The 25,779-nt window shown below is 40.7% G+C and overlaps 1 protein-coding gene across 1 annotated transcript; it reads right to left on the bottom strand.

The window, feature by feature from the left end:
* Nucleotides 1–829: 829 nt before the first annotated feature.
* ARL6IP5 (ARF like GTPase 6 interacting protein 5) lies at nt 830–20,893 on the bottom strand. Its single transcript, XM_020801683.3, has 3 exons — nt 20,643–20,893; nt 5,042–5,259; nt 830–2,548 (listed from the first exon to the last, which is right to left on the bottom strand). The coding sequence occupies exons 1-3, from the start codon at nt 20,816–20,818 to the stop codon at nt 2,376–2,378; spliced, it is 567 nt and encodes a 188-aa protein (XP_020657342.2). The 5' UTR covers nt 20,819–20,893; the 3' UTR covers nt 830–2,375.
* Nucleotides 20,894–25,779: the final 4,886 nt, after the last annotated feature.

The raw sequence follows: 25,779 nt of genomic DNA, 5'->3' as shown, positions 1-25,779 counted from the left end.
TGCTGCTCTTCTGAATCTGTCTTCTTACAGTTTCTCGGCTGCAGTTTCCCTTTGGAATGATTACTGAACTAAAGTATACAAAATCTCTATTTCAATTTCTTTGTTATTATTGTTAACATTGTGTAGTTCTTCTGTAGTTATGATTTTGGTCTTCTTAATGTTCAACTACAACCCTGCTTTGGCACTTTCTTCTTTCAGTTCCACTAAAACGTGTTTCAAGTCATTGCTGCTTTCTGTTAGTAAGATGGTTTCATCTGCTTGTCTTAAATTATTGATGTTTCTTCCACCAACTTTCACTCCTTCATCTGAATCTGTATATGTTCCATATACAAAATGAACAGATGAGAAAAAAAATGCACACTTGTCTGACATCTTTGCTTATATAGGCAACTATTTTGTCAATCAATATTCTGTCCACAAGTTATGCATCCGGACAATCAAACGTGGTGGTACATCCATCTCTTTTAGAATAATGCATAGTTTTTCATGATCCACATAGTCAAAGGCTTTGCTGTATCTATAAAGCACAATCTCATCTTCTTCTGAAATTCTATGATGTGCTCCAGTAGCCAGCAATACCTGTGATATTATCTCAAGTGCCTCTTCCCTTCCAAAATCCAGCTTGAAGATCAGGCATTTCTCATTGCATATTAGGTAAAAGCCACGGTCAATCTTCAATTAATTGGAACTATTGTGAAAAAAAGAGTTTTATTTTGTCTCACAATCATGTATCCTTAATCCTACTCCTACATTTCAAATAAATCAATGGTTTGCATTTATGATTACCAGTCATCTCTGTAATCTGAAGTAAGAAAATGTGATTCAGAAATTATTGTGGAATCCGGGTGCTAAAACTTTATTTTGCCATTTTGATTTTTGAACATTCTAAAGAATGAAACCACAGGCTTAAACAAATAAACACTAACCATATACAACTCGAGACCAGTCTCCTTCTCTTTAATCTTGGAACATGTAGGTGAAGCTACAGTCTCAACAAAATACTGTTCTTTTAACAGCTTACATATGGAATGAGATGTTACAATTCTCAGTTCAAAAAGGAAAAGCTTGGATGACAGCTGAAAATACTTGCTGCAGAAAGAATAGAGCAAAGAGAGGGCGCGTTGTGGGGCCTTCCATGTGCTGTTGAACTGCAATGACCCTGACCACAGGCAATGCCAACCTGCACCAATGGAAGCTGCAGTCCAACAGTATCCGGAGAGCTACATGTTCCCTGTCCCGTCACAACTTCGAAATCTTAGCACACGGTCGTATCAGAGCCAAAGGAAAGACAGGAGTGTATGATATGCAGTACTGACTAGAATACGTTTTTCACACAAAGTTTAGCTCACACTGATCTCATATTCAACAGGCCTTTAGGCAAAGATTCAAGCTGCTTGAAGCAGGTCATATGAGGCTGCCTGGAACGATTTAGTCGCCTGTGCTATACGAAAATATGGCCTACGCAGCCCCAACCCAGAGATATTAGCAACATCTGAGAACCTATTTTCCAGTTCAATTCTTCCTTGAAATAGATCGATATCTACGTTGACTAACAAAGACTCTTTAAGATCCATAATTCTATTTAACAGCACATTCCAAGCCTGGAAAAGTTAAATACTCACATAATTATATAATATATATATATATTAAAGCATTTCTAAGAGTTGAATGTGGCATGCACAGAAAGCCATGGTAATCTTGTTATGCAACCTGTCCCCTGAATATTGTAACTCTGCATAGGTTTACCAAAGGAATGTCTGTTTGCTAGATGTTATCTATGCCGCATTACAGGTCTTGTGCAGAAAAAGTTGTTCAGCTTGTAAACACGAGGGATACCCAGAAGTGTCACAACAAAATGTACATGTCATCTCACTGAACTGGTGTTCTCTAATTCTCCATTTGGAAACACAGACCACTCACGAGGTACACTAAAATGTGCTCTGTATGCAGTAAAATGTATCTTCTTTAGCCAAGATCATACTAGCTTTGGATCTACGTAGTATCATTTCCAGGAGAAGATGAAAGGTTTTGTCTGCATTTATAGCAATGTCACAAAGTATATATTGTGGAAAAATACTAACATACAGACAAGTACTTTTGGAGGAGGCATCCCTTCTGTTTTCTCCCCTGAAAATACGCATGCGCCATGAACTATCAAATGTTTGTGTATCAGATATCTTGGCATGTTACAGAAGGGTAACTATCACCTCTCCATGCTGGTCAAAGGAGCCCTGAAGAGTTTTTAGTATTCCACCCCCACCCCACCCCACCCCTGAGCTTTGCAGCCTGTGTACCAAGACACTCACAGACTCAAAAGTGATGTCAGACAGGATCTACTAGTTCAACAAGCTACAAACAATGAGCAGCATGCATATCTATTCCTTTGCTTTGGCCAGGTAGTCGGCCAGTTTTGTGAAACCTTCTTCTTGTTGTTCCAGAAGGTCCAGGATAACGCCCATAGGAGTCTTCTTTAAACCAACACTTTCCTTTGTGTTTTCCAGTTTGTTCTTTATATTTCGAAGCCTCAAGGAAGCATGAACAAACATCACTGCAGAAAAGACAAGACAGGTTAACAGGTGTCGTCCATTTTCTCTCAAACCGAAAAGGCTGTGTCATGAGCTGTCCGAGAGCAGAAATATATAAATATACAGTGGTGCCTCGCATAGCGATCGCTCCATTTAACTACGAAATTGCTTTGCGACAAATTTTTTGCGATCGCAAAAGCGATCGCTTTGAGATGCTCCCTATGGGGGAATTTCGCTTTGCGATGACCGATCATCGCAAAGCAACCATTTTCAGCCAGCTGATCAGCGGTTTCAAAATGGCCGCAGAAAGAAAACATGGCCGCCCGCTGTGTTTAGGGACGGATTCCTCGCTTAAGAGGCACCAGAAATGGCCGCGCTATGGAGGATCTTGGCTGAACTGTGAGTTTTAAGCCCATAGGAACGCATTAATCACGTTTTAATGCGTTTCTATGGGCTTTTTTATTTCGCATTGCAACGTTTTCGTTCTGCAGCGATTTTTGCGGAACGAATTAACGCTGAAATGCGAGGCACCACTGTATACTGATACACACACATATTGTCCATATATGTATGTCTGTGTATACACAAACACCTCAGTGTTCCTCAAAGTTTTTAACCCATGCCCCTTTCGATAAATATAAAAATTCCATGCCCCTTCAAACCTGCTTTTCCCAATAATTGAATCGTTTTGAACCAAAAACAAATGAAAGCATTAGGAAATTTGGGGTGGGGGAAATCTGATCATCATTTTTTCCTTTATGTTAAGGGGTACTATTTCACATTGCAAGATTATCACATACTGATACAAGAATGTGCATGCTATGGAAGTGGTGAGTGAGATAGGTACCGTATTTTTCATTCCATAAGACACACCTTTCCATAAGATGCACCAATTTTTTAGGAGAAGAAAACAGGAAAATATAATCTGTTTTCTTCGCTCCATAAGACGCACAGACTTTCCACCCCCGTTTTGTGGGGGAAAAGTGCACCTTATGGTGCGAAAAATACAGTAAGTCATATAATGATAGCTTGCAGAGGTACAGGATTCAAGCACAGGTTACAGGTCATTAAGACCTAATACAAGTCCACAGCAATGGAAAAGTATCGGTTAGCATATTTGCAATGGGAGCCTGGAAGGTTAAGCCAAACTGAGTTATGTTTAGCAATACCAAATAAGGCAACAAGTAGAGATGGGCACAGACTGCTGGCTTCCCTGCCCCACTTCCTCTATACACTGCCTCTGAGTGGGCACCCATTAGAAGAGGTGGGACTATGAAGTGCCAGAAATCTGTTCGGATGAAAATGAACCAGCACAAACTGCCAAACTGGTGGTTTGTGCCCATCTCTAGTACCCAATCCCATAGAACCTTCTGGTCATAGTATGATGCCAATTCTGAGCAATTAATAGTCTCATAGCTAGACGGAAACAATCCATAGGAGGCAAAATTTGGGAGCAAAGTTATTCTTTATAGTGGGAGGAAACACATTTTTTAGAAAAGGCTCTTCAGTCTCAAGACTATGGTAACGTGCTCTGCATGGAGGACTTGGAACAGCATCTAGTGTGGCTGAGAAGGCCAATTCGAGAGTGACAATCCCTTCCACATTGAAGACAAATACAATCCGTCCCCTGTCCAGCTCCCTGATTTGGCTGGTTTCGGGACCGCCTTTTTGCCTCGGCCTGCTGGCCAAGGGTCTCTTCAAATTGGGAGAGGCCGTGATTCCTAAGGCCTACAAAAGGCCTATAAAGTTATTGTTAAAACATGAAAGCTCTACAAAGAGAAGTGTGTACAAGTGTGCTAGCTCCACCCCCTATTTGTGAGGATGCTTATCAGTGGCAACAGACTCTTGCACCTATGGAGGCTCTTCTTGCAATTTATAACTATTTTATTTTATTTATTACATTTATAGCCCGCCCATGTAATCATATAGACTACTCTGGGCGGCTAACTATAGCTTTCCAGGAGTCTAAATCATGTGGAGAGTTAGTAGGGATCCTACAGAAAGCTGCCAAGGGTGCAGCAGAGGCTGCATGCCTGCATGCAGTTACCCTTGCCTACAGAGGATGTAATGGCGCCGTCACCCATCTCAAAAAGAGAGCTTGTTCGTATTTGTGCACATGCAGCATCACATTTAGCATTTCCTTATAACTGAACTGGCTTCAGGCCTCCAAGTGCCATCACCATCTATCCCTCTCTTGGCAGTTTAGAGCCTCAAGATCATCTCAGAGCCAAGAAATTCTTACCCATGACAATGGTAGGAAAGGCTGGATGCTCAGTCATACAATATAGCTAGTGCTAAGTGCAAGAGCAGGGTACAGGAATGACTAACTGGCAGCTTGCTCACCATGGCTAAGATCCCTGCAACCACAGTTATATATTTATTAGCCAATCTGCCTATCAGTTTCTGAGTATGATTGCTGTTAGCGAGGAACTTGTCCACCAAGCCCAATGTTTAAAAATAAGAAAGAAAAGGCGATCACTTCAAAAGTGGGATTTGGCATGAAAGAAAGAACTCACAGAACAGAGGAAATGTGATTCCAAACATGAACACCATAACCCCTCCAAAAAAAGATATCAGGAAGTAGCTCAACAGCATAATCGCTATGACGAACGCAAATGGGTAGTGCTTCTTAAACTTGTGAATGAAGTCTTTGTTGTGAGATGCCCACACGAACGTCAGGAACACCAGGATCACCACAGCAGCACCGAGCACCATGCTCAGTGGATTCAGAAATCTGCAGGGACACAACATATGAATAGCATATTAACATGGTAAAGCAGCCAAATTTCCCATTCAATACCCTGGCTTACCTCACAGCTTAGTTTCATTTTAAAAGCTTTCCTTTATGAAAGCCCACAAGTAGGTATGGTGTTTTTTTTGGCATTTCATGGACTACAAACCCCATGATGCTCCATTCTGGAAGTTCTATCAGTCCTAGGCATAACTTACAAACATCTACATATGGCTCACCAGGGAGAAAACGGGATGGCTTTGAGGCTTAGCTAAGGCCTAGCTCCACAAAAGCATCTTCTTTCCTTCGCCAAGCGCTACCTGGGAGCTTTATTTCTAAACAGGAAGCTAGGTGGAGCTAGACGTACACAAGCCTTACAGCTTGCCAGTTTAGGCCTTTTCTCCAAGGCCTAAACTGGAACCACAATGGAATGTCTCTAAGGTGTGCGTGTGTAAACCAGGTAGAACTCCAAGAATGGGCAATTATGGCATCTGTAGTTTCAAAAATCCAAACGCCCTATCCTTAACTGTAAGTTGATTTTAGCAAAGCTTTTATATGCAATTAGTAGGCAGCCTGAAAATCCAACACTGCCATCATCTGAAGACTGCTTTTTTTATTGTGCATCCAGTCCTTTGTTCTCCCGTCTTCACTAAATATCATTCAAATGTCTTATTGCAACGTAAAAGATCTTCCTTCTGATGAGAAATTATGCATAACTTTGTGCTTAACATATTCTGCCTGGAAGCATGCATTAAGCATAAAGTTATGCATGACTCCTCATCAGAAGTAAATCCCATTGGCTTCCACTGGCATGACTCCCAGATAAAAGATGTTAGAACATTTTCTACCCAGATCTACAAATTATCCTACCATAGAGTTACTAAAATATATATATACAGTGGTGCCTCACATTACAACATTAATTCGTTCCAGCGAAATCGCTGTAGAACGAAAACGTCGTAATGTGAAAAGAAAAAACGCACTGAAACGCATTAAAACCCGTTTAATGCGTTCCAAAGGGCTGTAAACTCACCGTCCAGCGAAGATCCCCCATACGGCGGCCATTTTCGCTGCCTGTGCAGCGAGGAATCCGTCCCAGCAAACAGCGGGGGGCCATTTTGTTTACCCGGTGGCCATTTTGAAACCGCTGATCAGCTGTTGGAAAATCATCGTTTTGTGAAGAATTGTTTCCCGAAGCAGGGAACCGATTATCGCAAAGCAAAATTCCCCCATAAGAAACATCGTTTTGCAATCGGAAAAAGTTCATCATAATGCAGTTTCATCGTTAAACGAGACAATCGTAATGCAAGGCACCACTGTATTAAGTGCTATCGGCTGATCCATTAGCAGCAGCTTGCAGAATACTGGAAAAAGTGAATGTAACAAGCTGCTTTATACTGAACCCTATCTTTAACCCATTTATTTCAGTGCTTTTTATACTAAAAGCAATCATTCTCCACAGTTTCAAGCAGGACTGTTTTCTATTTCTACCAGGTGATGCTAGGAACTGAGGCTGTGACCTTCTACACACAAAGAAGGTGTTGTACCACTGAGTGATGGTGTAACCCTCTTAGCTAATACAGTGGTGCCTTGCTTAACGAGTGCCTCGCTCAACGATGAATTCGCATAATGATGGCCTTTGCTGGAAATTTTGCCGCCTCACCTAACGATGTTTCCTATGGGGGATTTTTGCATAACGATGTTTGGGACCTTGCTTCACTTAACGATGACAGTTTTAGGTCCCCTGTTTCGCTTAACGGGTTTTTTTGACAGCCCTGTTTTCGCTATTTTAAAAATATTCTAAAATGTTTAAAAATGTTTTAAATGCTTGGAATTGTTAGTGCACCTAATAAAACCTTCGTTAAAGTAATTTGGCTTCATTCTGAGTCTTTTTGAATTTTTGGTGATTTTTTTTCACCATTGAAATGTGTTGAATAGGCTCCTATTGGAAAGGATTAACCAGTTTTCAATGCATTCCTATGGGAAATGGTGTTTCGCTTAACGATGTTTTTGATGGAACCAATTAACATCGTTATGCGAGGCACCACTGTATATGTCTGATCAATCAAGATTCTAGCCAATACATTACACTGCCCTTTTGAAATAGTATGTGTATGATTCTCAGATGGTCAGCATCCTAAGCAGCCACTGACCAGATCTACTGTGCTTCAGGAAGCTAAAGGCTTCACATTTAGGCTGTGCCAAGCCCAGACTTTACCTTCACATATGAAGGGTGTACCCAATTATAAATTAATTTTGGCAGCAAGTTCAAGCTGAAATAGAACACACTCCCAATCAATCTGTCAATTTCAATCTATCAATCAATCTGCCAATTTAAATAGTAGTGTTATTGAGGGAGTTTATGGGACATAATCAGAATGATGTCCATGAAGACCTAACTTACCTTTCTATAATTGGCTTCTAGACTTGAAAATATTAAATAATAAAAAGGTATGGATTTGACAAAAATTGATGCAGGACTGTAGTAGTCTTGGAAAAACTAACTCAACAAGTGACATTTGTACAGGTCAAACCAAAGCCTAACAATTTTAGCATAACCTGGTATCCTTTTACTATATTCATCAAAGTGACAAAAGCATTAACATGTACAATCCATCTGATAAAATGTTTTAAATATATAGTAGAATCTATAAAACTAATCCTCTATGTTAGAACACCTCTACGATAAATATGACACACATTTTTATTGTCTCCTATATGGAGACCCTTTTGCCCCGCGTCTCTAATTTTTCCTTTTTAAAAAAAAGGTGGCTATTAAATCATAAACCCACTGACTGTACCAAAAATATATATCTATGAGACTGCAAGCAGTAAAGACTTCACTCTGAATGGACAAGCTCAAGAGGAGCAGAAAGCAACAATATAAATTATGATGAAGAATACAAACAAGATCTAGCTGAGGTGTCAGAGAAGGTGAGGAACAACTAAAAGAAGTCGTTTAAAGAACTCATACAAAAACAAAAGAAAAATAAAATAACAAATCTCATAGATGATACAATTTAACAAAGCTAATCATAAAGCATGAGGCACTTTTTCAAAACAGATAACTGAGACAGAGGTTTGTCCTGATTGTCCATGAAGACCTACGAACTGTTTCCCAACCTGGACGGTTGAACTGTTTCCCAAATAAAATATCTCCTAGCTTCATCCCTGTTGAGCACCTAGAAGGCAGCCAAGATTGCATTAATCCAGACAGCCTCTGTTCTTTAAAACTAATTTGGGACTGACATTTCAACTTGTTTTAAATCTGTTGTTGAAGAGTATTGCCTTTTTGGAAACTAAGTTTTAAATTTTGTTTTTAAAGAATGTTTTTAACTTTAAATATTTCTAATAGGTAAATAATTACTTGTATAGGATGCCACTGACTCACACCAGTTCCCTTTTACAGCCATTCTGATATTACCTACTAGCCCCAAGTCCCAAATACACTTTTATGACCACTGTCATTGTGCGGTAAACTACTAAATACATCACCAAAGACAACAACAAGAGATCAGGAAGAAGACAGGACACAGCAGAGCTTGGAGGGGAGTGTACAGCAAACCAGTTAGGGAAGGAAGAGGTGAGAGTGAAGTGAGAAAACAAGAGAGATCAGAGGAGACCATCCCAGCCAGGGAGCAACAGGGAAGAGATGTGAAGGAGAAACAGAGAAAGCAGCAGAGGTTTCAATCATGAAGGATGGAAATTCTCCAAGAATCAAAACCCTACTTCCATAATGAGAAAATAGGGTGAGCTGGAAAATGGCTTGGTTGACAATTATTGTCAGGAAAACAATTAGGTTGTAAAGTGTTCTTTAGTCTTCTGTATTATCATATTATAATTATTCTGACAAATTGTATATGACTTGCATTGACAATGCTATGGCATCTCCATCTATGAACTCTGCACATTTGTATCCTGCCTATCTGGAAGCCGAGTCATGACAACTAGCCGCCTAGAGTGGTCCTTAGTTGACCAGATAGGCGGGATATAAATAAAATAAATAAATAAATAAATTCTTTCTTATTCGGTTGAAACGTTTCACTAGTCATCCAAGTAGCTTGTTCAGTCTGAGAAGAGTTGGTAGAAGATCCCCGATATATCCTCCACATTGGTTTCGCTTCCACCTGGTCTGAATAGGCTTGTTAGATCCCACCAACACTCCTCAGACTGAAGAAGCTATTTGGATGAGTAGCAAAACATTTCAACCTAATAAGAAGTCCACTCGCCATAGCTTCCAGATAACATCACCTGGATGACTGAGAATCTTCACAGATATATCCTGCCTGTATTTTATTTATTGTTAATTGCAAGTTATAATTATAGTGGATATTAAGGTGTGTTTGAAAAAATATTGCTTTAGCTTAGTAGTTTCTCAGTGTGGGTAAAATTTATTCAGTGGGACACTGGTATAACATGCTTATTCCAACATGTGTCACAAGATATGCAGCAGAAGGCTAGACCACAGACTGGGTTTGCCATGGACACACTGCTCTGCTGCAAATATTCTTGAATCCAGCATATCAAATGAGCGCTGGCTGAGGAATGCAGTCCTGTAGCAGGCACCTAAGTGATGAATGGGCCCAGATGCCCTTGTATATGTCTTGTAGCACTCCCTTGATACTCTGTCTCATATACACATCACTTCTTCCCCTTTTAGTGACAAAGAAACTCTTGCTAATTTTAGTCCAATTGACACTTCGTATAAAGATGATACAAGTGGATAGAAAAAGCAAGAGGCCAGCCTTTCTTTCAGAGAAGCTTCAAGTTAGTTGGCCACCTGCTCCTGTTGCTCACGGAAACATCCATGTGGCACACGTATAAGCCAGGCCAGATCGGCTTGCTCTTCACAGCGTCTGAGTCACTGCTGGTCAACCACAGGCTATATTTAGACCAAGATGCTCTGCCTGGAAAAAGTGAATAGCAGTTCCAGGCAGAAAGTCGCTACGACACGTGCATCACAGGAACCGAGGTTTTGCAGCACTGCTGCAGAGGAATTCAAATTGAATAAAAGAAAACTACAGAAGCCTAAACGAAGAGGACATTGTATTCCCGAAGGCTTTCACAGCCACAGAGACTGGCAAAACGTTAGGACGAAAAACCTCCAGAACACGGCCAAACAGCCCGAAAAAACCAACACAATCAAAAGATGAAATTATACACAAGGCAGTTCAAATCAAATTTTAGAGAATGCAAGCACCATAGATCTCTTATGGTGCTCTTGTTATGTGCTGTCAATTGGGTTTACAAGATAAGTGAGAAATTTAAGGAGTGGTTTTATCAGTTCCATACCCCCAGTGAGTTTCCATGGCTGATTTGAACCCAGGCTCACTCTATCCACTACACACCACACGAGGTATCTCTAGATATCTTAAATTGGTTTCAATGTGATTGTAGAACTGAGGGTAACAAATGAGGTGCACTCTTTATTAAGTAACTCTTCCACTTCGACACCAACTCGTAGAAGTGGAAGATTAACAAATCCAAAAACCAGAACTGATGGAAGTGTGTGCTTCCCAATTTACCAAGACAAGGTCTTTAGGCTACAGACAGGAGGAAACCTCTTCAGAAGAACCTCTCTGTGTGGACTTTTAGGAAGCAATTAAAGACACTGCTTTGCAGGGAGGCTTTCCACACCGACCCCAGCTGGCCAACTTCTCCCCCTGTTATGTGCAGCCAGGGTTAAATCTACTGCTCATCAATTCATATGAAGTTCTTGTTATGTTGTGCGTGGAATTCTAAAGTTTTAGATTCATAAACCTTCTGCTATATATGTGGCTGAAATCACCGAAATATACTAAGATACTAACCATGCACTCATACCCATTCTCCTCACTCTACATCTACTATACTTGTACAGGACTTCTACACATTTCCTGCATTTATTTTAAACTGTTGTCTCCTGCTTCTGGACTCAACCTTACCAATCCTTCGAGACACATAAACTAATGCATCCCATAAGACTTATGTGATGCATAAGTTTATAGTGCAACTTCAAAGCATCATCCAACATGGATAATATGTTACTTCTTAATGTGCAGTATGCACCATTAACATTGACTTGGCTTTCTTTTGTTTATTTCTGCTTTTTCTTAAGATAAATTACATGTTTATTAACTTTTTCTGACAGGAAAAGTTATGTGCGCTCATTCTTAATTTAAAATGTTTTACTAAGTTGTTGCTTTTATAGTGAAATTTAAATTACAGGTTAATTTTTGAGGGGGTTAGATGAGAATAAAGGAGAGATGGGAAGCCATGAGTTTTTCTGAGAAATCAATAAGGTGATCCCATGCCAAAAAGTCTGGTGACTGCTGATGTAGAGAAGTCCTCTGCATCCGGGGTCCCCAACCCCCAGTCTGCGGTGTGGTACTGGACCGTGGCCTTGGCAGGACTGGGCCGGGGAAACAGATATCCCACCCCCCTGCATGCACACCCCCCACATGCACGCACGGATGCCCTGCTTGTCCACCCATGCACACGTCCATGGGTTCCCTGCCCACCCATACACCGACAAGTACCCCACCCAACTATGGTGCCCTGCCCATGCATGCACACACACAGGTGCCCCACCCCCCACACATGAGTGCCCTGCGTACCCTCGCATGCACGTGCGGGTGCCCCCCCCCGCATGGACGCCACCGCCCAAGATGCTATACCGGTCTGCGGTTCAGAAAAGGTTGGGGACCACTGCTCTATGTCAGCAGTCATTACATTTCTTCTGATGCAATCAATAATTCTGTGGCCTTTACTTCTCAAAAAGTGCAACGACAACATCAAGACGCCTAACAAAATTATGCATTCGTTGCTTTTTGGAAAGTGCTTGAAATAAATGTGAGGTAACAATCTAGGAAGTTCCTTTCTAACAGCATGGGGTCAATGTTGATGCCATTTAAGCTAGGGTGATAAGACAAGTAATCCATCATGTCTGAAGTGTACTCTGAAATCTTCCAAGCTCCGTCATTAGATACTGTAGGTGGAACCTGAAGCAAGGTTAGCTATAGGATGTACTCTAAATATAGAACTTGTTACAGAGATTTATTGAAGATACCAGACAGCACCAGTATACGTGCAAATGCCTAGTGGTCTGGTAGCACACCAGTAATTGATGTCTGACATTACTCAGCCAACATGTAAAAGAGAAACATGGGAAGGTGGCTAGTTCTTTTTGCCAAGTAATAAGTAGAAATGGCAGAAATAGCCAAGAGGTGCAACACACCTGATAGAAATAGACTGCTAACTCGATACTTGGTCACCTTACAAACAAGGTGTGCTGGTTGCAATCAGAAGAAAGCATTTGGAACCAAGAGTGACAAAGTGGTCTACAAACAGACAATCTGTGTGCTCCTCCATGTGGACACGCCAAGAGCTTAGCCTCCATCTTGTACTGGAAGATGGACTTTGCAACCATCTGCACCAGAAAAGAAGGTTGAAGGGACTACAGCAGAAATCTTGTTTTGATACTGAAAATTGTCTTGGTCGGTTCAGCTAAACAGGAGGCAATTACATAATTCAAGCAGGCGGGTTAAGTAATGCTACAGATACCAGGATTAGCCACAATTTCAAAAACTGAATATTTATAATATAGTCTTGGAAGATGAAGTCTTGGTAAGATAGATAACAGAAGCTATTCAAACAAAAACAATGAGAACACTAAATAGCCTTATGAATAAAGTTTCTGCAATCACTGTCAGGTAAGTGACGAATTCTTCATGTCTGATTTACTAGCTAGTGTTCTTCTAGGAACTTAAAGTAGTTGACTGTGAACACATGACATGCTATAGCAAATGTGTATTCTCCAATCAACTTGTTTTACTGCTTGGTGCACTTGGATTTTTAAAAGGTGGTAAAATTAATTCAGAGAAGTGATAGGAAAACAGGCCACATGATTCTGGATTTGACAAAAAGCGAACAGGCTCCTAAATGATGATGATGCTTTGCTTAAAACAACCAAAATTAAAGCAGGTATTCCATCCAGACCATAGTTTTTCAATTATTTATTTTTACGGCCCTATGGTCAAGTCTCAAAACGTAATCATGAACTTGTAAATGATTGTCTCTTTCCAAAGGGATGCTAAGGAACTATTTCTAAAGTTAACCAGTGCCGGACAGAGAAATTATAAAGCAGCATTAGGCACTGCCAACAAGTGCCAGTAGAGAGTGCTAGCTAAAATCCAGTGATGAAAATAGGAAATGGCAGTTGAAGAAAGGAAGCCAATGAGCAAAGAACATCAGATGACAGATATGCCCTGTGAAGAACATTAATTCATCCACCTGCTTATGTTAGACTGAAGATAATGGAATAGCCCAGCTTTTTACACCTACCTGTTGCAGGCAGAATTTAACACGAATGCAAGGATTTGAAGCAAATCAAACTAAATTACAGTGTACTGTAAAAGCATGACTCTAAGAAATAAAAGAAAATTTCTAAGCAATGTGCTGTTTGCAATATAGCTATTAATGCTTCAGAGTATTTTCCAGAAGCAAAGATAAAATCTGCTGTCCCTCTGAGGAGCAATTTTTGCGTTCACTTGTCTTTCAGTTAGGGTGCAGCACTATCTGACATCAACTTATCTATGTTAGTTACTGTTTTCTCCTGGCTGACCTGTGTTTGGTCTTGCTTGAATACTACAATATACTGTATTATCCTTCCCGAGAATGACCTACATTTCTAGCAGAAATGACATCATTTTCATGCTGTTAAATAAATGGGCAATAAAAATAAGTACAGCATGACAACCTTGACAAGGTCTCCAAGCTAGTATGCTCAGTAACTGTGACTAGCTGAAGGTATAGAATGAGTAAAATAGGAATGTGTGATACTTTTAAGTGCAAAGCCTTCAAGTCACACACAATAAGCAATATTTCTACATGAAGCAGCATTGTTGTGATACCCACTCTATTAGTCTTACTCGCATTACACTATTTCTAGTCCTTATACTGCTCTGTGAATTTGCTTACTTTTTGCATAATCACTACTACAAACCCTGCATGACATTTTATATCATGCCAGATTATTATAAACATTGTTGTTTCCATTTAAATTAATCCAGAATACACTCTAATCCTTAAATCCCATATCTCAAAGTTATGACTATATTTAGAGTTACCGCTCCAATCTTTTGTGCACAATCACGTTAATTGGGTTTGCTCCAGCCGCCAAGCACGGTGGCCTTTCCCTCCAGATACACTGCCCAATGAAAATTTAACAGATTTCGCAGATGTATTCCAAATTATTCCACAGACACACATTTTACCAAGCTTTAGGCTACTCCAATTTAGTTCCCACCAAATATGATTAATTTAGCAAAAGCAAAGCAAAAGCAAAGTGTGCTGCTTATATAACGCCCATAGTACTTCAAGCACTCTCTGGGCAATTTACAAGTTAATTATGCAGGCTACACATCCCCCCCCCCCGGTGAGCTGCGTACTCATTTTACCAACCTCAGAAGGATAGAAGGCTGAGTCAACCTAGAGCCAGCTACCTGGGATTGAATCCTGAGTCATGAGCACAGTTTTGGCTGCAGTACAGCAGTTTAGCCACGGCGCCACAAGGCTTAGTATTGTTTTTTACATTTGTATTGCTAGATACTGTACTACACAAATAATATTTTAAGAACATGTTCAGCTTTCATGTCATTGCTACTGGAGAAATAGAAACTGGAGGATATTCACAAATCAGAGAAGAGTTGTGCACACAAAATACAGTCCACTGCACAATTATCTGCTAAAGTTTGGATACACCTCTGAAACAAGTGTCTTCTGACCTATGCATTATGCTGCATTATCAATATGCATAGCACTGCTATATTCTATAACTGCCCTGTGGAACTCACAACCTAAAATCTGCCACATGTAAACCAAGGTGAAGCAGCAATCAATGGGCAAAAGATATGCCACTATATCAGTTGTACATGCTTAGTAGGCATGTTTCCTTCAGTTTAAAGAGACTATGGTAACATGCTCTGAATAGAGGTCTTGGAACAGTGTTGAGAAGGCCAATTCAAGAGTGACAATCCCTTCCACACAGAAGACAAATACAAGCTGTCCTCTGTCCAACTCCCTGATTTTGCTGGTTTCGGGATTGCCTCTTTGCCTCGGCCTGCTGAACAAGTGTTTCTTCAAATTGGGAAAGGCCATGCTGCACCACTTGCCTCTAGGCTGAATGCTCAGATGTCAAGGTTTTCTGTTGAGGTCCATTCCTAAGGCCTTCAGATCCCACTTGCAGATATCCTTGTATCGCAGCTATGATTTCCCTCTGGGGTGCTTTCCCTGCACTAATTCTCCATACAAGAGTTCTTTTGGAATCCAACCGTCAGGCATTCTCATGACATGCCCAAGCCAACGTAGGGATTGCTGATTCAGTAATGTATACACGCTAAAAGGGATGTATGTTTATCCATATTCTCTTTGTGAATCTTGTGAGAACATGGTAGCTGCTTTGCCAATGTGTTTATCCAGCTCAACATCTAGAGAGTGTGTGTCAGAGATCGTTGAGCCAAGGTATACAAAATCATGAACAGCCTCCAATTCTTGTGTAGAGATGGTGATAAAGTGAGGTGAGTCCACGCCCTGGTCCATAACTTGTGTTTTCTTCAAGCTGATTGTTAATCCAAAATCTTGGCAGGCCTTGCTAAAATGATTCATAAGTTGCTGGAGGTCTTCGGCAGAGTGGGCAACAACAGCTGTATCATCGGCAAAGAGGAAGTCCTGCATGCATTTTGGCTGGATTTTGGTCTTCGCCCTCAATCTTGAGAGATTAAACAGCTTTCCATCTGATCTAGTCCAGAGATGGGGAACAATGCAAGGAACAACAACAGCCACTCTTTGTGGCCTTCATAGCACTTACAAAGGCCTTTAATTTGGTTAGCAGGGATGGCCTTTTAAAAATACTTCCCAAAATTGGATGTCCACCTCGGCTCCTTAACATCATCAGGTCCTTTCATGAGGAAATGAAGGGCACTGTAATTTTTGATGGCTCAACATCAGATCCCTTTGACATTCGAAGTGGTGTGAAACAGGGCTATCTCCTTGTGGCAACTCTGTTTGGGACCTTTTTTCCTGTCATGCTGAAGCAGCTTTTGGAACCGCAACATAAGGTGTCTATCTCCGGACATACTTAATAGGTCATGGTAAATGGGGAGGGAGGGAAGTGTACCAAAGTCATCAAGAAAAGATGAAATGGGGAAGAGGGGTATGAAGTAAGAGACTGGAACAACCCAGGAATTCTGAGACCCAATTCTAAAGTTGCCTAGAGTGGTATTAATTGACTAGATAGGCGGGATATTAAATAAATAAATAAATAAATAAATAAATAAATAAATAAATAAATAAATAAATAAATAAATAAATAAATAAATAAACAAACAAACAAACAAACAAACAAACAAACAAACAAACAAATCATACTGGACATCAAGAGAGAAAAAGCCCAGCCTTTGAAGTATACTCATGACCGGAGAAAGAATGAGCAGGGACATACTGTACTATGGATATATGAAAAGGGAGGGAAAAGGCCACGGAAACAAAGACAATAAATTTATGCTAAACCTACAAGACTAGTCTCCTATTCTCCAAACATGCAACCTATGAATATACTGTCTCTTGTTAATATACAGAATCGTATAAATTCAGAAAGTTTACTATCAGTGTCAAAATGGGCTCTGGAATCACTGCATTGGCTTATGCTAACATCAACACTAAGTACAAAAAGGTGTAAAAATTTATTTATTTATTTATTTATTTATTTATTTATTTATTTATTTATTTATTTATTTATTTATTTATTTATTTATTTATTTATTTATTTATTTATTCATTCATTCATTCAATTTATATGCCGCCCACACTACCCAGAGGTAAATTATGGAGGGTAAACCAAATGTAAACCAAATCACTAAAGGGTGATTGGGGGGCAAAGTGGTTAAATATGTTACCCAGCTCTATATATTCTAAGTATTACTGTGAACACGTTATGCTAAGGATGCAGATTAGGCTCACAGTGGCTGAAATGCAGTAGTAAGTTGCAACTAGAGTAGGTCCACTGATTCAATGGAATTTAAATAGATGTAGAATTCCCCAATTCAGTGGGCCTACTCTAGTTGTGACTCATTGCAGGAGTTCAGTCTGCTCATAAACCTACTGAAGGCCTGATCCTTGATGCATAATCCCTCAAAGGAGAGCCTTCTGACTGGTGATCGATCAGGATATCGGAAAAGTGAGGTAAAGTGGGGCACAGCAAGACAATGGAAGGCTTTCGAACAGAGACAAGGTTTCAAGTGTGGGTAAAAAGTCTGTGTCTGGACTTAAGAAGGGGTACCATTCGCTGGAAACCGAGTGCTACATTCCAGCAGAGCCATGAGGAAAACAAGGTTAGACAACAGAAGACCAGGTAGAAAAAGAATGCAGTAGTCTAGCTGAAAGATAGATAATCAGACCAGATTATAGACCACAGATCAGAGTTTATGTTCAGTAAGTAGCATGAAGAGCAGCCACATTTCTGCAACATTGTGAAAGGTCCAGCAAAACAACACACAAGATGTGACCGCTGTTTTTGTGGTGGGTAGCACACTACAATAGTGGAACAGAGAAAGCCACCAAGCTCATAGCAACCAGCAGAAACAGGAAACAATATTATTGCTTATCTCATTTCTCAATATTTGGCCACTTCAATCAACCTCTAAACGGCTATATCCTCCACTTCTATAACTGTTTGAAGAGGAGCATGGCACTCATCTTTAGGGAAGCATTTAGTGATGCTGAACCCGAGGAAAACAGATTATGTTATTTGTGGCAGAGGCATCAAGAAACAGTTCCTGGCCTTGTCTGCATTCTGCATGGATTAAAAGACAAGCCCAATAGTTCGTAAAAAGATCTGCACACATGAGTGCCAAGCTTTTAAAGTGGTGCTTTAAATTAGAGATGGAAAAGTTCTCCCCACCTAACTCTAGCCACAGGTAATGGTGAGGAATGCAGGGGGTTGCAATCCCGTACCATCAGGAAGACTGTACTGTACTTACCAGCTCCTGCTTTAAATTGTACTTAGTTGGTCAGTTACTCACCATCAAGTCATTCCAATTCATGGAAACTCTTTCCAGGGTTTTCTAGGTATAGAGTACTCAAAGGTGATGTGCCAGTCTCTTGGAAATGTCATCAGAAAGAGACTACCACAATAAGCAGTAGGGCTGAGATTGCCACAAAGATTAGTAGGATCATTGTGACACTATAAATATATATATATACAGTATTAACCAAGTCTGTATAGTCTTTGGCGGAAATAAACATCCACTATGTTAATTTTTTTTTTAAGACTGCACTATCCATGTCTACCTTCTACCACAGATAAAGGCATTTCAAGATGTTGACAAAAAGTACACTGTTTATTGAACAACTGAGAGGCCATTCCTCATTTGTATACGAGTGTTTGTAATAGAAGTTAATTTTGTATTTGAAAATTAGAAATCAATTGATCAATTATTAGGATCCCAAATTAGGAGTTGTGAAGGACAGCTCTCAGAACACTCTTGTCAGTCAAGTCAGAGCTCTGGTGAGGGAGCCTACGGCATGACAGGAGGGGCGGAACCAGAAGAATAAAAGAGACAAAAAAGACAGTTAATGACAGTTTAGGCAGTTAGGGCTGTGGTTGTGTTAGAGAGAAGAGAAATAGAGAGATGGAGATTGAAAGAAATAGGAATAGGACAAGTCTTGGAAAGTTTATGTAGTTTAGAATTGAATGAATTAAAAGTGATATTAAACTATTTAAATACAGCAACATCATGATTAAAGAAAACCTAACTAAGCAAGCATATCTCAAATCAAAAGAAAATATGTTGAATGAAAAAAGGACCATCTTTGATTTCCATGTATGATTGAACTGTTATCCTATAAATAAACCTCGTTAAAGTTGACAGCTGTGGCTCATTATTAAAATTTGGTAGATTGAGGAAAATCCTCTGGTGGCAGCATATAAAAGGGTGAAAACTGTAACACCCAAAGGCAAATCGAGGAGTTAAGAAAAACAGAGGAGCTGGAGGGTTGCAACCGGAGTATTTTCAAATCAAAATGTTAGAACCACAATAACATTTGGGAAATTCCCTCTGTGTGTGTCTTCTTCAGCCATGTCTTCTAAAGACTATTTCTTCTTCCAAAGCAGCTATTTGTAAATATGAAATGCCACATGGGCAGTTAGAGCATCATGACTCATATAAAGAAATTGCAACTGCAGTTCTTGAAACAGCTCTATTAATTTAAGACTCAAATAAGATTCTTTTTTCTTTCCAAGTAGCAGATTATTGAGTTCTCAAACCTCTTAAATTCAAAAATCCAGACGCAGGCCCTGGAAATCTTCAAATAAACAGTTCAAAGGTCTACATGAGATACTAGGCCAAGATTACCACCTTTACTGTAGCATGCGTAGGAAGAATACAGTAGATGAGATCCAGTTAAGGATTAAAAAATGAACTAGATCCAAAGAGACCTCATCCTTTGTTAATTAACACACACATCCTTTCTCCTCACAGCTCATCCCAAAGGAAGCAAACTGTTTGCCTAGAAAGGGATTTTTAAGTGTATTATTCAACCGCCAGTTTAAGATACCGGCACAACAGACACACCCAATGAACAAGGGACCCGCTGAACTCCTTTTATTTACACACGTCTTGGATTAACTGTATTCAACAAAAAGTATTGCGGGAATACTGTCGACCAACTATATAGGAGCTTCTAGTTTGCTTTCTGCAGAAACAGCGGAGAAAGAAAAACTTCATCCCGCGCAGCTCCAAAGCTCAAATATAAAACGACCAAGTAAACATGGCTCCCTGTATATAGTCCGGCAGCGACTGCCCTTTTGTAGACAAAACAAATCGAAATGATTGTTCCGTTCCGTAAAAATAAAAAATGTCGCCCAGTTACTTGAAAGTATACCCCCACATTTGGCAGTGATCTACACACGCACCCCACGCAGATGCTCGGCTTATCTGTAGCAGCGTTTCATTTTAGACACGACAAACTGATACACCGCAAATTATACAACACGCTCTAAAGCCCCCGATCTTCGAGCAGAGAAGAAGCGAGGAGACTTAAATTTTAGACAACGATTTAATTAAAAAGATCTTTTGCTCAACGAATGGCAGGAGACGGCTCCTTATAAACCAGCCCCACCCAACCCAGAGAAAGAAGAGCCTCCGAGCGTAATTTTTCTACGGTAGGGGAAATAGACTGCCAATGCCGTATTCAGAAAATCAAACGGCAAAACTGTGTTTAAACCATAATTTCCGCAGACAGCCTCAGGCGGAGGGGAAAAAAATACCTCTCTATTACCGCCCCCTCCCTTCCATGGCTGCACCCGCTAGCCCAGCCAGCCAGCAAGACATCACCACCACCCCGCTTACCCCACAATGGAGATCACCGTGGCAGCCACCACGAGATAGTTGGTCTGGTAATAGAGCAAATTGCTGACCACCCGGTTGTTCCATTTGGAAATATCTTTGAAATCCGGGAAGGCGAAGCGATCGTGGCCCGGGATGAAATCGTCCCAGGATCTCAGCGGCGCCACTTGCACGTCCATAATGCCTCTTCCATCCGGAACCTTGCAGCCACGGGACGACGACGTCAGCAGGGGGACGGGTTCAAGCGCGACGCCGCGAAAGCCGGTGGGGGGGGCGGCGCGTCGCCTTTCTGGCTGCCTGCAAAAGCGGCCGAGCCGCACCTGTTTCCAGAGGGGCGTTTTTCTCCGGGCCGACTTCCGCTCCCCCTCCCCGCAAGATGCCGCATTTTTGGGAGAGGACTCCCGACAAGAGAGTTGCGGCATTTGGGAAATAACGCGCAGACGTTTCCCTCCCCTGACGCTCCAGTTGCTTTTTAAAAGGTCAACAAATGCTTTGAACGCACCTGTGCAAGCTTGCTAGATACACAAGAAAGTCGAAATCCAGGGGCAGGCAATAGTACCTTTATAGGACTAATTACAATTCTGCAGTAATGTGGCAAGCTTCGGGGTTCCCCAGAGCTCGTGGCCAGACTGGGAAAGTGATACAGCGATACTCTCATTTGTAACGATCTAATTTGAGGAATCCTGGCAAATTTATTTTAGTTTTTTTCACCCCACATTTCTCTTGACAGAAGACCCAAGGAGGCTTACATCATTAAAAGACAATACTTAGAGCTTAAAACAATAAGTATGCAAATATTTCAAAGGAACAAACAAATAACACTCAGAAATGAGAAACAAAAGCAACACGAAAAAAACATTTAAAAATCTCAGGCTCTTCAGAGAGTCACTAAAGGAAAGCTCATGTGCAGAGAAAATTCTCTCCTGGTTATCTTAACATCCAAGCAAGCTCCTAAAACCCCAAAAGGTTGCACATTGTTGTGAAACTGTTATTGCTATCAAGTTGCTTCCAACCTATGCTGACCCAATGAATCATTGACTGACAAAATAGCCTTCCTCAGGTATTACAAACCAAAGGCCATGGCTTCTTTTATTGAGGCAATCCATCATCTCATTTTGGGTTTTCTTCCACTTTTTACAGCATTGCCTTTCCAGTGATTCTGCTGTACTTTGGACATGTCATGAGAAGATTCAGCCTCAGTTTAGTTATATTTGCTTTTGAGAGATCAAACTTGACTTGATCTATCCCTAGTCTAGAACTCATTTGTCTTTCTGACAGTCCGTGGTATCCATAAAGCTGTTCTCCAACATCATTGCCAAATAAATCACTTTTTTAATTTCAGATTTCTTCAGTGTCGTCTTTCACGCCCAGACGTTGTAACTGGGAATACCATAATACAGCCTTGATATCCACCAATACATATTTACATTTACAATTGCTTTCTAGTTCACCCTTACAAGACTCAATCTTCGTCTGATTTCTTGGCTGCAATCTCCATTTCAACTGCTAGGCTAGGGTAATAAAAATCTTTTAACAATTTTTATTTCTTCACTATCTGCATTAAAGTAATTCAATTCTTGCAGTCATTATTTTTGATTTCCTAACATTTAACTGTAATCCTGGTTTTATGTTTTTGTCTTTAACCTTCATCACTATTCATTTCATTTCATTGCTATTTTCTTCCAGAAACATGGTATTTCCATATCTTCAGTTATTGATGTTTCTTCCTCTGATTCTGACTCCTTTATCAGCATTTAATACTTTTTGTGTGGTATGGCTTTCATATAAATTGAACAGGCAGGAAGATAAAATACATTGTATTCTCGAAGGCTTTCACAGCTGGGATCCAATGGGTGTTGTAGGTTTTTCGGGCTTTTTGGGCGTGTTCTTGAGGTTTTTCTTTCTAACGTTTCACCAGTCTTTGTGGCTGGCATCTTTAGAGGACAGGAGTCAGAACTCTTTTCTGTGCTCTTGTGCAGTTTGTTGGATAGTTGGGTATTTATAGCTGTCGGATCAGCTTTTTGTCCTTTTCAGGAGATTGATTATGGTGATCAGCGTGTTTTTTTGTTGTGGGTATATTGTTGTAATAAGGAGGAGATATGATATGTCACTGCGATTGATGGGTGTCATTAGCTGGTCTTTTGTGTGAAGTGATCACCAGTCCTTGAGGCTGGGTAGAGTTCGTTGACCTTTTGCAGGTTGAGTTTTTCAGTGCTGGTAGCCAGGTTTTGTTGAGTTTTAGACTTTCTTCTTTTTTCTTGAAGCTGTGCTGGCGTTTGTGGATTTCAATGGCTTCCCTGTGCAGCCTAAGATAATAATTGCAGGTGTTGTCCAGTACTTCAGTATTTTGAAATAGAATTTCATGTTTTGGGGCATGCTCAGCTACTGCCATTTTTTCCTGGTTGTTTTAGTCTGTAGTCTCTCTCATGTTCTTTGATTCTGGTGTGATGCTGTGTTTTGTGGTTCCAATATATACCTGGCCACAACTGCAAGGTATCTGGTATACTCCTGCAGTGGTGAGGGGGGTCCCTTTTCTCCTTTGCTGACTGTAATGTTTGTTGTATTTTTGTGGTTGGCACGGTCTACCAGTGTTTTAATTATGCCTCTTTTTTATCATGGGTGGTGGTTGGAGTTTTTGTGTAGGTACTGGTATGTGTGGGTGGGGTTTTCTGTAGACTCAGTGCAAATCAGAACTGTGAAGCTCAATTTCTCAGCACCGAACTCAACCATCTGAATTGGGCCCTATAGGTAAATGGCTATTCTAAGAATGAAATCACAAGAGCCATCAAACCAAGAAAACAACACCAAACTGAAAAGGAAAAACAGCCACCCACAAATAAAGTATTTCTGCCATACATCAAAGGGGTCATGGACCGCATGGGGAAACTTTTGAAAAAACACAACCTACAAACAGTATTCAGGCCCACCACAAAAATACAACAAATGTTTTCCTGCTGCTATAGCTGCTGCCGCCCATTCACTTGGTCTCTCCCTGTACTGAGCTGGGCCAGACCTGAGGTCTGGCCGTAACCAGTATCTCAAATAGGGTGAGAATGAAGAAGGGAAAGGCAGATTTCATGCCCATATAAGATGGAGAAGAAAATGGTTTCTTCTCAAAAATACTAGCACTCTACATGTTGTTGTTAGATGAGCTTCCCTGGGAGAACAAGATGCTGCCCACGTGCAAAGGAGCTCATGTAGAGATGCCAGAATTTTTCAAAAACAAGGGCAAGGGACTCTTTATTTCAGTCTGGGTATTATTAGTAAATGTTAAGGTATACATTTCAAATGCAAACAGAGGCAATATCTTTATAGATGACTTTAAAAAATCATACAATAAATGAGATCCTGTGGATTAAAACACCACTTCATCAGGTTTCTATCAGTATGAAAAATGTAAAAGTAGAAAACGTAAAGTCTAAAAATACATGGCAAATTGGATTTTGCCAGGAAAGTTGCTGTTAAATGTCAAATCCAGCAGTTCTTGGCAAGATTGACTTAACATCTAAGAACAACTTTCCTGGCAAAACCATCTTGCCACGTATGTTTAGACTAAGTTCTTCACACTAGTACTAATTTGGAGTGGTGGTTTAATCCATGAAAGCTCATTTATTGTATGATGATTTTTAGTGGTCTACAAAGGTATAACCTATTTTTGCATTTAGATTTTATTTTCTTTGGGCCACAGTGCTTGCTTTACTTCAAAGGTACAGTGGGGGCTTGACTTAAGAACGGCTTGAGTTAAGAACATTTTGACTTAAGAACCACTCTCATAGGAAAATATTGACTTGACTTACATACTTAGATTTGAGTTAAGAACTGAAAAAAAACCACGTGGGAGGCAGGGAAAGTGCAAAATGTGAACTTTCAGTTAACTGTTGGCCAGTGAAAAGGGTGCCTGTCTGCTTCCTCACTCCTCCCAGCGTTTAGAGAGTGGATTGGGAGACAGTCTTCGGACTGCCTGGTACTGGACTGCCTGGACTGTATTTTCCCTGCCTTCCCTGAACCTTTCTTGACCTAAGAAAAAAAGAAACAAAATATCCCCCTCTAGTGGTCGAAGGCGGAATAGCAGCTTCCCATTAGTTTCTATGGACGGAAAAGAGCAGATACGGATCAAATGGTTCTCAATGCATTCCTATGGGAAATGCAGATTTGACCTGAGAACTTTTTGACTTGAGAACCGCCTTCCAATACGGATTAAGTTCTCAAGTCAAGCCCCCACTGTATAAATTGTATCTATATATGTATATATCAGTTCCAATTACATCCTGGGGAAGCCAATATTTCAAGAAAATGTGAAACAGATTAGCGCTATTTGTGGAGAAAGCATATTTATGGCAAGACGTGTGCCCACTTTGAAGGATGGGCATCTACAGTTCCGTATCAAGCGGGCATTGCCTGCATCCTAAACTGTGCATCTGTGTGCACCTCAGCTAAGTCCTAATTAGGCAATGCTGTATCTTCTTTTGGTCACTCTCTATGGGCCCCTGGTGGATCTTGCAGAGCCACAGAATTTCAACTGGCAATGTTGTCATAACGGATCCCACTGTCATCATCATAGGCATCCTTCAGTCTCGAGAGACTATAGTAACATGCTCTGTATCAAGAAGTGTCCTCTCCAGAGCATGAAGCCTGGGTAAATTAGTATGGAGGATAGGCTGTTACCCAAGCAGCAAATCCCCCCTCTCCACAATGCTGAAATGGTCCAATGGAAAGGCAAGAGCCAATACTAGTTCCAGCACCGTCGCAGGAGTTGACAGAATGACACGAACTGCCTTCGGCACTCCAGCTCCGGATTTTGCCTCTAGGTTAACTCCTGAAGCCTTTTCCATGAGTAGATATAGCCACAAGGCAGTGGAGGTTTGAAACTGGAGTTTTCCTTCTCCTAGATGGGCTGCCTTCCAAGGCTGACAAGCCCCACCTACCCAGCCTGCTCTCTAATAGTGCAGAAGTATGATCCGACCCATGTGTATGCAATGCTAATTGGCTTTCCTATTCACCATATTGGGGTCAAAGATAAGAGTCAGAGAATTTGAGGTCCTGGCACACCCTCATTTAAGGAGGGAAAGCCCCACCTCCTAGGCCGTGCAGTGCGTGTGTGGGGGAAACAAATACCAGCAAAAACAAACTCCTCAGCAAA

The sequence above is a fragment of the Pogona vitticeps genome, chromosome 2 (genome assembly GCF_051106095.1).
Source record: "Pogona vitticeps strain Pit_001003342236 chromosome 2, PviZW2.1, whole genome shotgun sequence".
NCBI classification, from domain to species: domain Eukaryota; kingdom Metazoa; phylum Chordata; class Lepidosauria; order Squamata; family Agamidae; genus Pogona; species Pogona vitticeps.
The sequence above is the reverse complement of the archived record's forward strand: the minus strand, read 5'-3'. Positions and strand labels throughout refer to the sequence as shown.